The 11,261-nt window shown below is 50.4% G+C and overlaps 1 protein-coding gene across 1 annotated transcript; it reads left to right on the forward strand.

Annotated features, from left to right (window-relative positions):
• Positions 1-6,793: 6,793 nt before the first annotated feature.
• On the forward strand, positions 6,794-9,575 carry ASGR1 (asialoglycoprotein receptor 1). The gene is made up of 8 exons (XM_004685101.2): positions 6,794-6,860; positions 7,880-7,996; positions 8,134-8,229; positions 8,316-8,387; positions 8,558-8,644; positions 8,732-8,883; positions 8,961-9,067; positions 9,183-9,575. The coding sequence occupies exons 1-8, from the start codon at positions 6,794-6,796 to the stop codon at positions 9,337-9,339; spliced, it is 855 nt and encodes a 284-aa protein (XP_004685158.2). The 3' UTR covers positions 9,340-9,575.
• Positions 9,576-11,261: the final 1,686 nt, after the last annotated feature.

An 11,261-nucleotide genomic window follows, 5' to 3' on the forward strand; every position in this document is an offset into this window, starting at 1 on the left:
CTCTGAGTCAGGAGCCCTACAGGGAAAGGCTGAGGTGGAGGGTACTGCGTTCTGAACAATGCAGAAGGGCCACCCCAGCAGAAGTTGAACGTTGGATGCCAAAGACTGACTCAGGGACAGCAGACGGGGAGGATGGCTGCTACAGCCTGAACCGACCCGAGGACAGAGGCAGAAATCCCGGAGGCATGTCATTACACTTGCTGTCCTCTCTGTGGTCAGCCCTGCAGAACGTTCTGTGTAGCACTCCATCCATCAGAACCCAGCCCACTGAAGCCTGGATGTGGCGCCCAGGGGTCTGTATTTCAGGAAACCTTCCAGAACATTCTGAGGTCTTGCTGAGTGGAGAAGCACTGCTTTAGAGGATGCTTTTCAAATAATCCTTCTTTTAGCTTGGTTCTGCGTAGGAGCAGATGGTTTGAGGCTGTGCTGTTTTCTACCATTGGCTGGAGGGAAAAATATGTGAGCTGAGGAAGGTGTGTGCAGACAATGTGTCTGGACCTAAGGGGTTAAGGAGAGTTTATGGAGAAGGGCTACAATTACCTAATTCTGCATGCATTATTTTTAAGATTACAAAAGTAATACATGTATCTTACAAAGATTCAAATAAATATAGAAATACATATGGTTAAAAAGAAAGTTCCCTCCCCATCTCATTCCACATACTCCTCAGAGGAAAGCTCGTTAGCAGCAGCGTGGGTTGGATTCTTCCAAATCTGTCAGGAGCGCTTTCCTGGCCGTTTAAGGAGACTGCTTAAGAGGGTAAGAGCACTGGGTTCCCAGACAGATTTGGGTTTAATCCTCATTCCTCCACTCTCTCTTTCAACAAATACTTGGGTCTGCCTCAGCCCAGGTAGTGTTTGACATGCTGGGAATGCAAAGGCCTTACCCTCTGGGAACTTGAGGTCTCTTCAGTGGGACAGTGGACTGAAGAAGTAAAGGATCATAGATCATTTAAAGTAACGATGATGCTTTAAGCTGAAAGTGTTTCTGGTCTGTGTCTTGCTAGTTTAATTAGGAAGTCTCTGCTTGGATCAAATTGGGCTTGAGATTTGTCCTGTGGTGAAGGCTGGGGTCAAATACAGGAGAGGTGCAGAAAAATGGCAAGGTAGGAAGAAGTTTGTATTGTCAGAAGATAGAATGTTATTGAGGTGGAGAAGCGTGTGGGGTGGGAGAGAAGTAGGAGGTAGGTCAAAGAAGGAAGCAAGGCCTGTTGCTAGACTGAGTTTTATTCAAAGAGCTGCGCAGTGGTGGAGAGGTTTAGGTGAGCCTCATGGCGTGGCTGACGGGGCAGAGATTACCTTCTGAGCCTGGGCTTCCTTAGCTGTGAAGCGGAATACCCACCTCACTGGGCTCTGGTGTGGAATATCGGGGAAGACACGTAAGGCCCTTGGCAGAACACAATAATGATTGCTTTGGCCTCTTGGTTGCTCTCATTTCCTGTTGTTCCTTGGCAACATTTGGAATTAACTTTTCACTCTCTAAAATTAGGAAAGAGGAGGGGAGAGGGTTGTGGGCCACAACATCTCTGCTGTCCCAACACTGAGGAGGTGTGCTTGGGGTAGAGTATGTCACTGGGGACGGGTGGGTCTGGATGGAGAAAGACCCTTCTGAGATAAGGTCCTCAGGCCCGCCCTGCCGGAGTTCTTTTCCAGTGACTGGGATGGGGAGAGGGAATGTTGTGGCTATGTTGTACATTTTAAACTGGTGCACAGTGGCATCAACTTCCAGCCCCAGGCCACGTGCTTCCCTGTTTGGAATGTCATCACTGAGCACCTTTCCCTATTTATCTAGTCTTGAAGGTGCTGGGTACCTAACTGCGGCCCAGAGAGAGGCATGGGGTGTAGCCTGAGCCCTGTGGGTCTGGGGCAAGGGCAAGGCCCACTCCAGATGTGAACTGAGAGCACCCTGAGGGCGGGTGAAGGCTGAGGTTGCTCAGTCCAGGTCTCCATAGAGGGGGTAGGGCTGTCTTAGACAAGGCTGGGGCCACAGCTCTGTCCCAAGGAAGTTGCTAATTATCTTCTGGCTTATGGGGAGAGACACTTCTGTTCCCCTGAGCCCATCTTCCTCCTTCCCCAGACATTGAGACACCTGAAGTGTAGCTCAAGTCTTGCTAATAAAAATAATAAGAATTGCTAGCCTGCTATGTGCTACATTGTGAGCTACGGGCTTGTCACCCATCTCATTTAACAACTCAGATGGCCAAGAAGCTTACTTTCCAGATAAGGGCAATGTGAAGTCAGGGCTCTGTCAGAGGTCTGTGGGCTCTTTCTGCTGCCTCATCTGCTCCCTAACAACATTTTGTGGGATCTCTGGCCTCTAGCCTCCTTGGCATCCACATATTTTTCCATCAGTCCTTTCTCTGTTAACTAACTGCTCAAGCCCTGGCCCTCCCCGCTCTCCCTCCCAGCCTGAAAAGCCTTCCCTTTTCTTGACTTACCCTCAAGGAGGCGTCTTCTCTCTCCTCTGCAGTTTCTCACTGGGCACACCTGGTCCCCAGCGCGAAGGGCGCCCTCCCTCTCTGGCTTGTATATGGGCAGTCCTGGGCTCACTCTTCCGCTGCTCCTACAGGCAGGGGCTGTGTACTGGGCTGCTTGCTTCCACTGTGCTTGGTCACTGGTTGGGTCCATCATTGTGCCACACTCAAGTGTCTCCTGGTCCCTTGCACTGCCAGCACCTCCTCCCCCCCCCGCCCTACTCCTTAGCCCCTGCACACTCAGTATCCTCCAGGTCCATTCCATCCAAGTGATCTTCCTCTGGCCTCAAGCCTCAGTTTCTCATTGGGACCAGCACGCAGCTTTCTGACTGAACTCCCTACTCTCAGAGATTCATCCCTGAATCTTCACCCACTCCCAGGTCAGGCCATTGACTTCACTACTGCCTGGCCTGCAACACTTCAGAGGGCTCTTTAGTCAGTCTTTCAACTTGGTTGTTTAGCAAAATGTTTCTGAGTGTCTACCCCAAAATATATATACTTCTTTATAACTGTGTAAATGCGGTAGTCAGTCATTAAGGTGACCCCCACTTATTCTCACCTCCTGGTGTCTAGGCCCTTCTTTAGTCACCTCCCGTACCTAGTCAGCTGACCAGTGCAACCATTGGGATAATGTGGAGAAAATGGAGCATTAACCTCTGAGGCCAGGTTATAAAAGAAGTTCTGGCTCCTCGCTTGTGTTTTGTGCTCTTGGATCATTTGCTGTGGCGGACGCTAGCCGGCATGTTGTGAGGACACTCAAGCAGCCCCCGTGGAGAGGCCCAGGTGGTGAGGCGCTGAGGCCTCCACATAAGCCAGTACCGACTTGCCAGCCGTGTGAGTCACCTTGAAAGTTTGTCCTCCAGTCAAGTCGTCAAAGGAATATAGTACTGACTGATCTTGACTGCAACCTCCCGAGACCAAGAGCCTGAATCAACCTACTAAGCTGTACCTAGACTCCTGACCTTCAAGAGTGAGATGAGAAATATTTCTGGTTTAAGTTGCTAAGTTTTGAAGTGATAATTTTTAGCAACTGTCACTAATAATATGCACCACTGTTTAAGCCTCTTGTAGGCTACAAAACACCCCCAACTAGAAATCTAAAGAAAGGGGATAAAAATTATATAGAGATAAAGTTCTAATATTTCCTTGCCACACGTAATGGATAATCGGGCAGTCCCCATGGGGTGCAGGTTCCCCCAGTTTGGAGACCATTGCTTTCTGACAAACATTCAGAATACCTCCTTAGAGTCCAGATCCTCCACCTTGGGGCCTAAGCTACCTCTCTTGGCCATTTCTCTTCTGCTACTGCTCTTATTACCACAGATAAGATCTGACCCGTTTTCCCAAGCCACATTCTAGACACCCTCTAGGGAGCCTTTCTCAAGCCCTGGAGCAGGATCACCTTGTTCAGAGCCCTGCCATTCAGCTGGATTTCTGCGTCCTCTAGGAAAGTACTCAGCCGACAGGGGTTGTTTTGTGTGAAGTGCTGTAGGCAGAGATGCTGAAAGTGGTCCCCAAGATTCCACACTGTCATTCCTGGAAGCTGTAGATAAGATGAAATATTCCTTTAGTTGTTATGTTCTGTCTTGTTGAGCTTCTGTGTGTTCATTCCTATACTCACATAGATGTGTTGTGTACATGGGTGACAGCAGAGAGGAAGGCTTGCAGGGGGCGTGCTCTAATCACATGAGCCTGTAGAAATAGAGCAAGTCAGAGAAGGCAGCAAAAGGGGGCGATCAATGCACCTTGCTGACTTTGAAGATGGAGGGGGCCACGTCAAGGTATGCTGAGCAGAGGGTGACCCCTGACAGCCAGCTGGCCAGAAGGTGAGGACCTCACACTCACACTATGCAGGGAACTGGAAGTAGATTCTTTTCCTTCCCCTCCAGACAGGAACACATTCCTGCCAGCACCTGGGCATGGAACCCATGACTTCTTGGACTTCTGCCCTCCGAACTGTGAGCTAATAAATGAGTTTTGGTTTAAAGCTGTTGCATTTGTGCTGTATTTATTTCTTGGCAATAGAAAATTAATACATGATGTTTTGTCCCTGAATGCCCTGCATTTTTTTTTTTTTTTTGCGTAGAACTGGGGTTTAAACCAGAGGTACAGGGGTGGGTGAGAGGACTCACCAGAGACAGAGTGGGGAGCAGAACAGGTAGATTTACTAAAATACACTGCTGAAGGAGCAGGAGGTGAGACAGGAGACGTTCTGCTGTGCCATGTGGGTCAGCTCCCTGGCTGGGGATTGAACTCTGGCTGTAGTGCTGAGACTTAACCTGTAGGCCACCAGGGCGCTCCCTTGCATAATTCAGTGAATATATTCTTAAAGGAATAAATGTAAATGTAAAGTTCACAGACTATAAATCTACCATGGCTGTGGCATAATTTTGTTTTTAGCCACTTCTTAGGTTCTCAGAATTACTGCTGGTATTTTGCAGAGGACTTGCTTTTTGAGTTAGTGGCCCACAAAGCATGTTGTTTGATTTTCTTTCTACTGTTTATCAGTGGGACCTTTGGCTTTGGAGGTGTTTTTCAGAGCTGTTCCAAACACTGCTTCCTAACAAATGAGTTTGGGGAATGTGGTCATAGGGTAGAAACTAGCTTGCAAAAACCAGTTTCCCAGTATAACATGCAAACAGAAGAATATCCATATCCTAAGTGTAACTTGCACAGTTTCCCACTGGCCATAGCCATGCAACCAGCATCCTCCAACACCGGCCCTCCTGGTGTCCTTTCCAGCCAGTACTTCAAGCGAAACCACTAGTCCAACCTGCCTGAGTAAGTGGCATTTCAGAGAATGCCACTGGCAGTGCAGCAGCCACCAAAAGCCTGGCCACAGCCCCAGTGCATGCAGACAGTGGGAAGGGGGAATAGCCGGGCATGGGGGGATGTTTTCAAGAGATAAATGAGGGGGTACACAGGACTTTTCCCTTTTATGTAAGGAGCATACTCTTAAACTTCTCACAGTATAAAACTCACAGCTCAAGTTGAGTGTTCTCATGGACATAACTGCAGGACTTTGCCTTTGGGACCTAAGGGGAAACATTAACACCTAACACCGCCTAATTTCTACTTTAGCAGAATTACATGCTCCTCTCTGAGCACAATCCTTTCTGAATCCCTTGTGGGGTTGTGGGTTTTGGCATCTTTGGGGCCCTGGCCTAGCTGTGATGATGGCCCTCTGTGCTGGGTGTGCTTTCAGGGCCAGCTCTCAGGTCCTGGAGTCAGGACTGCCCAAATCCCAGTCCTCTGCAGCTTCCTTGTGGTATGACATGGATGAAAGCTGACCTTCCTGAGCCTCAGTTTCCTCCTCTGCAAATTGGGGTTTCCTCAGTGGTAATAAAAGGGGTTAGTAAAGGCAACGCTCCAGTTCATAGCAGGAATCAGGGAGGATTGTAGACACTGTTCCCAATGGGGAAGCTGCTCTCCTGCCTCCCCTCTGCTCTCATGGTGCCTGAGGACTGGACTCCCCAGGAGGTGAAGCTAGTCAACCTCAGCCGAGCAGCTTGGCCATCAGGACTGTATGAAATTGGGGCCTTACTCAGATGCCAGGGTCACAGGCCTGGATTGGGTAAGAACAGAGATCGTGTCCCTCTGATCCTAGCCTGGGGTATTTGGAGACATCTACAGTTCTGGGAAATTCAGAGGCAGGAAGTAAAAGTGGGGGTGACAGAAGGGAAACCACAAACTGCACCACTCCCTGTCCCCTCCCGGCTCAGCTCTCCCTCTCAAACTGAGCAGTGTGGAGTGAGGTGACCAACCCATGGTGAGTGTGGGAGGACAGAGCAAAAGATTCCCCCTCCCTGGGGAGGAAAGCAAAGACAACCCATCCCCTGTTCCACCCCCACACACCCTCTGAGGTCCAAATCCATTTTCACTTCTGTTTACCGTCCAAAGTCCTGGCACTAGGGATGCCAGATCTGACCTGCTCAGCTGTCTAGGGCTGTCCACACACCCTAAATTCTCCAGGCTTCAGTCCCCTTCCTAGCTGAGATCTACACAGCACTTAAGGACCCAGGAGTCAACTTCAAGAGTTTCAGCAAGTAAAAGGGGAAGAAAGGCAGGGGACTGACTGGGACTGACTGGGGTGGGGGTGGAGAAGGAGGAGGAGGGAATGGAGGGGGCCTGGTGGCAGGAGGGGTGGGGGCTGGGTGGGAAAACTTCTGAGGAATTTTGGATGCCAGGCCTGGGAGGGAAAGGGGGAAAGAAGAACGGTCTCTCTGTAGCTTGATGACTGCTTAGAAAGGGACTATACCCCACTCCCCAGCTCAGTCCGGCCCCAGCCTTGACTTAGTCCCAGGTCCAGCCTGTCCTACCATGACAAAGGAGTACCAAGACCTTCAGCATCTGGACAACGAGGAGAATGACCACCAGCTCAGAAAAGGTGAGGGGACACCTTCCCCCACTTCTGAAAGGTGAGCGCTTGGAGACTGCCTTGTCTCGGCCCCTGATTCTGTGACTCAGGCACCGCTCTCTGACTCAGGCACACGCTCTGCCCCACTCAGAATGTGCCGGCTGAGATGCCGCTCTTGGGAGAGGTCGGGTGTGGGGCTGGACTCCTTTTGTTGGTGACCCAAGACTAATACATGCCTTTTGATCCTCACCATGCTACCTGGCTACCTGCTTCTCAGGACCCTGGGGAGGGGGTGGACCCAGCAGTGTGTGAGTAACTGCAGGACATTAGGGTTCCTCTCTTCTTCCCCTCTTCCAACACCAGGTGAACCTTGGCTCTGTGTGTGTGTGTGTGTGTGTGTGATCCATTTGCTCAAGAGGGTAAGGTCTGTATGCAGAAGCTAGGGACTCTGCTACCTCAAACATCCTCCCTCCCCCCATGGGAGCAAAGATGTGGGTTGGTTGATCAAGTACTTTGAAGTTCGTGGGGCTTGGGAGTGAGCATCTGCTTTGATGGTGGAAGGTGCCTCAGGAAAGAGGGTAAGGGGGAGGCCCCATACTCTAGTTCATAGGGGACGGGACTCCCAGGTCCCGGGCACCAGAGACGCCAGAAGGCTGGGACCCTGCCCTCTCTCCCGACACCCAAGGAGAGTGGGATTCATGGAGACAGAAAGCGGCCTCCTTCTCAGTGCTTTGCCTTGGGGTGGGTAGGGAGGGGGGACGGACGACTCCCTAGCTGGCTGCCCCTCCTCAGGTCTCCCTGTTAAACTCCATCCCCAAGGCTTAGTTTGTCCGCTGTAGTGACCCGTCAGGCCACTAGGTGTCAACAAAGGCTCGGCCTGGGCAGGGCTGGGGCAGGTCAAAGCTGTGACTCCCCTTCCTAACCTTTCCTTTCCTCCTCCAGAGACCCTCAAGGTCCCCCACGACGCAGCTTTCTTGATCTAGTGCGCCCTCAGCCTCCCTCCCTCCTCAGACCCCAGAGTCCCTGAGCCAGCGCCTCCTCTTTTGCAGTGCCGTCTCCTGCCAGGCCGCTCCTTCTGCGCCTCTGCTCCGGACTCCGCCTCCTCCTGCTCTCGCTGGGCTTCAGTGTTCTGCTGCTGGTGGTTGTCTGTGTGATTGGAGCCCAAAGTGGGTGCCCTGGGGTGGGGTGGCTGAGAAGGGACTAATGTTAGGGGGGTTGCTGACCGATGGGTTTGGGGCATGCTGGCTGCAGTGATGGTGGACAAACCCACCCTTTGATCCTGTGCACCCTCTGTCCCACGCAGACTCCAGGTTGGAGGAGGAGATGCAGGTTCTGAGGGACATGGTCAGCAACTTCACCGAGACCACGGAGGTCAAAGTCAAGGACCTGAATGTTCAGGGTGCGGGTGCGGGGGGCAGGGGCTGGGGGACTGGGAGTCTGTGGAAGGGTAGGGATGTGGGGACACTGAGCAAATTTCTCTCCTAGGAGAAAGAGTGGGCAGAAAGATGAAATCCCTGGAGTCCCAGGTGGAGAAAGAGCAGCACAACCTGAAAGAAGGTCAGAGAAGCAACTTGCGGGCCTGGGTAGGACATAGGACCCCTCAGGCCAAACCAGGGTCTGGGTCGAAAGAGAGACAGCTGTGACTGGTCGTGGGGCCAGCCGAGAGGGACCTCCCCAACCCCTGCTTATTCTGACTTCCTCTCCTCCCCCTGCCTGGGTCTCTCCAGATCATGCCTCCTTGCTGCTCCACATGAAGCAGTTTTTGTTTGACCTGCGAGGCCTGAGCTGTCAGATGGCCGTCCTGCAGGGCAATGGTGAGAAGGGGTGGCCTGGTCCTGCTTCCTGCCCTCTTCCTCTCTGGGCAGTGCCTCAGCCCCTACTCCCTCTTTGTGCCCACTCAGCCTCTGAGAAGTCCTGCTGCCCCGTTAACTGGGTGGCGTATGAAAGGAGCTGCTACTGGTTCTCTCGCTCTGGGAAGCCCTGGCCCGAGGCTGACAACTACTGCCAGCTGGAGAACGCACACCTGGTGGTCATCAACTCCATGGAGGAGCAGGTGAAGGGACTGGGGCTCCTCTGGGAGGCTGACTGGCCCAAAGGGGAGCCACCAACATCCCCTTACTTTCTCGTCAGAAATTTGTCCAGCACCACACGGGTCCTGTGAACACTTGGATTGGTCTCACCGACCAAAATGGGCCTTGGAGATGGGTGGACGGGTCAGACTACGAGAAGGGTTTCAAGTGAGTGTGTGCCACCCTGTGGCCCTGCCCCTCCACCTGTGTCCTGCTGTCCCAGTCTTATGGGCTCCAGGGCCCAAGGGGGCTTCTGGGATCCATATCCATCTGGTCTCTGTAGGAACTGGAGACCAGACCAGCCTGATGACTGGCACGGGCATGGGCTTGGCGGAGGCGAGGACTGTGCCCACTTCACAGATGACGGCCGCTGGAATGATGACTTCTGCCAGACCCCCTACCGTTGGGTCTGTGAGACAGGGCTGGACCGCACCAGTTAGGAGCCGCCTCTCCCCTTAATTTATTTCCTCAATGTTTCATCTGCTGAAGGGGCCAAGCCTGGAAATCTTCTTGGGATTTTCACCTAGATCCAAAGGGCTGGTGGAGGGTTGAGGGGAGGGGGGCGGGCAGGATAGTGTCTGAATAATGTAGAAAGATGTCTGGAGGGGCAGGAGAGTGAAACCCATGCCTCTGTCTGCAGTTTGCATGTTATTATTGTCGGGTTTTTTTAGGAGTTAAAAGAAGAGAAAAATACTAAACATTCTCTGAGTTGTCTGGTTACTGGGGAGTATGCAACGGGAGTGGACATGCTGGCACTAGGAAGCTTTGGGCAGGCAGCAGGGCATGCTGACAGCTGCTGGGTTTTGGGCAAGAGAGCCTGGGTTAGGATTCTGACTTGTTACTCACGGATATGTGAGTTAGGTCAGGTTATGCTGCTCTCTGAGTCTTGGCCATAAAATAGTATTGTCTCTGGGGACTATCCTAACCACCAATCTCCCCAGAAACAGAACAGACCAGAACTAAGTATTGGGTGCAACAGATCCTACCTGAGGGTATCAATGCAGCTTGTGGGTGTCTGTTGCATGCATCCTGGTGAATAGAAGCAGTGTCCACAGACAGGGGGCAAAATCAGTCCCACAAGCGGGGAGTGCGGATCACCAGACAAAAAGGAAAATCAGTACCAAGAAAGAGAAGCTCCAGTGAAACAACTCACAATCCGGGGTGGGAGTTGACGGGGTAAACCTTGGAGACACCTATGGGATTAGCAAAGATTGACAAAGTATTAGTTCACCAATAATATCTTGAAGAAGTAACGACCCACATAATGACAGTCCCCAAATCGCTGCACTGCTGTCTGTGTTGAAGTCACAGCTGAACTCTTTTTCTATTTGAAGATGCGCCAAGCAATTGCTTTGGGTGTAGTGGGAGACCCCATGGGGCTTCACCCAGCTCTGTTTTGGGGGTAGGGGGGAAATAACAGTGCAGCAATGCTCTGCCCACAATAAAATAACGTTAGACATGAATGCAAGAGATCTACTAGTATATAAATTTCTTACTATCTTTGTAAAAGATAATAATTTTGAGGTTAAGAGAGAATCAAACTAAAAAAAATCAAATGATTTAGAAAAGAAAGAGAGCATCTCATTCTGAGAGTATGGGTTGTTTAAAAACAAACTTCAGGAGGAAAATTTATTAAAAAATAAGAAAGTTTGGCTTGAAATAAGCTAAGTTTTAAATTCAAGAAGCTTAAAAATGAAAAAAATCAAAGAATTTAGTCTAAAAACAAGTGAATTTAATGAGCCAGGGAAGTAAAATGGATATATGACTAATAGAAGAAAAAAAAAATCTTGAAAGAGGTCAATAAAATTAATATGAAGGAGAAAAAAAAGGAAGTACAGGCAAGTAACTTTAGAAAGGAGGATGATTATATAAGTACAGATATAAAAGACGTATAACACTTCAGGTTTGACATAGAGAAGAAAGAGTATTTTCTTTATGGTTGTAATTTTTAGGTTAATTCATTAGAAACTGAGCTTATAACCATCAATTTATAAAGGGAAAAATGAAAGTTACTAATCTACAGGAAGACAGAAAAGGAGTAGAAAAGAAACAAAATAGATGGGTAAGAAAAAGCCCAAAATTGAAAGGTTAGTTTTGAACCTAACTATACTGTTGATTATATTAAATGCAAAAGGGTAAATTATTTTGTTAAAAGGCAAAAACTGGGCCCTCCCTGGTGGTGCAGCAGGTTGGAGCACAGCACTGAGAGGCTTGAGCCATTTCCACCTGAGTTCTATTCCCGCCTGCCAGGGAGGTGATCCAGGTGACACAGGAGACCTCTCCTGACCTGCCGCTGCTCCCCTCAGCAGTGTACTTCCTCGATCTGCCTGTTCTGCTCCCCATTCTGTCTCTGGTGAATCCT

Source organism: Condylura cristata, unplaced genomic scaffold (genome assembly GCF_000260355.1).
Source record: "Condylura cristata isolate star-nosed mole 26May11 unplaced genomic scaffold, ConCri1.0 scaffold00017, whole genome shotgun sequence".
NCBI classification, from domain to species: domain Eukaryota; kingdom Metazoa; phylum Chordata; class Mammalia; order Eulipotyphla; family Talpidae; genus Condylura; species Condylura cristata.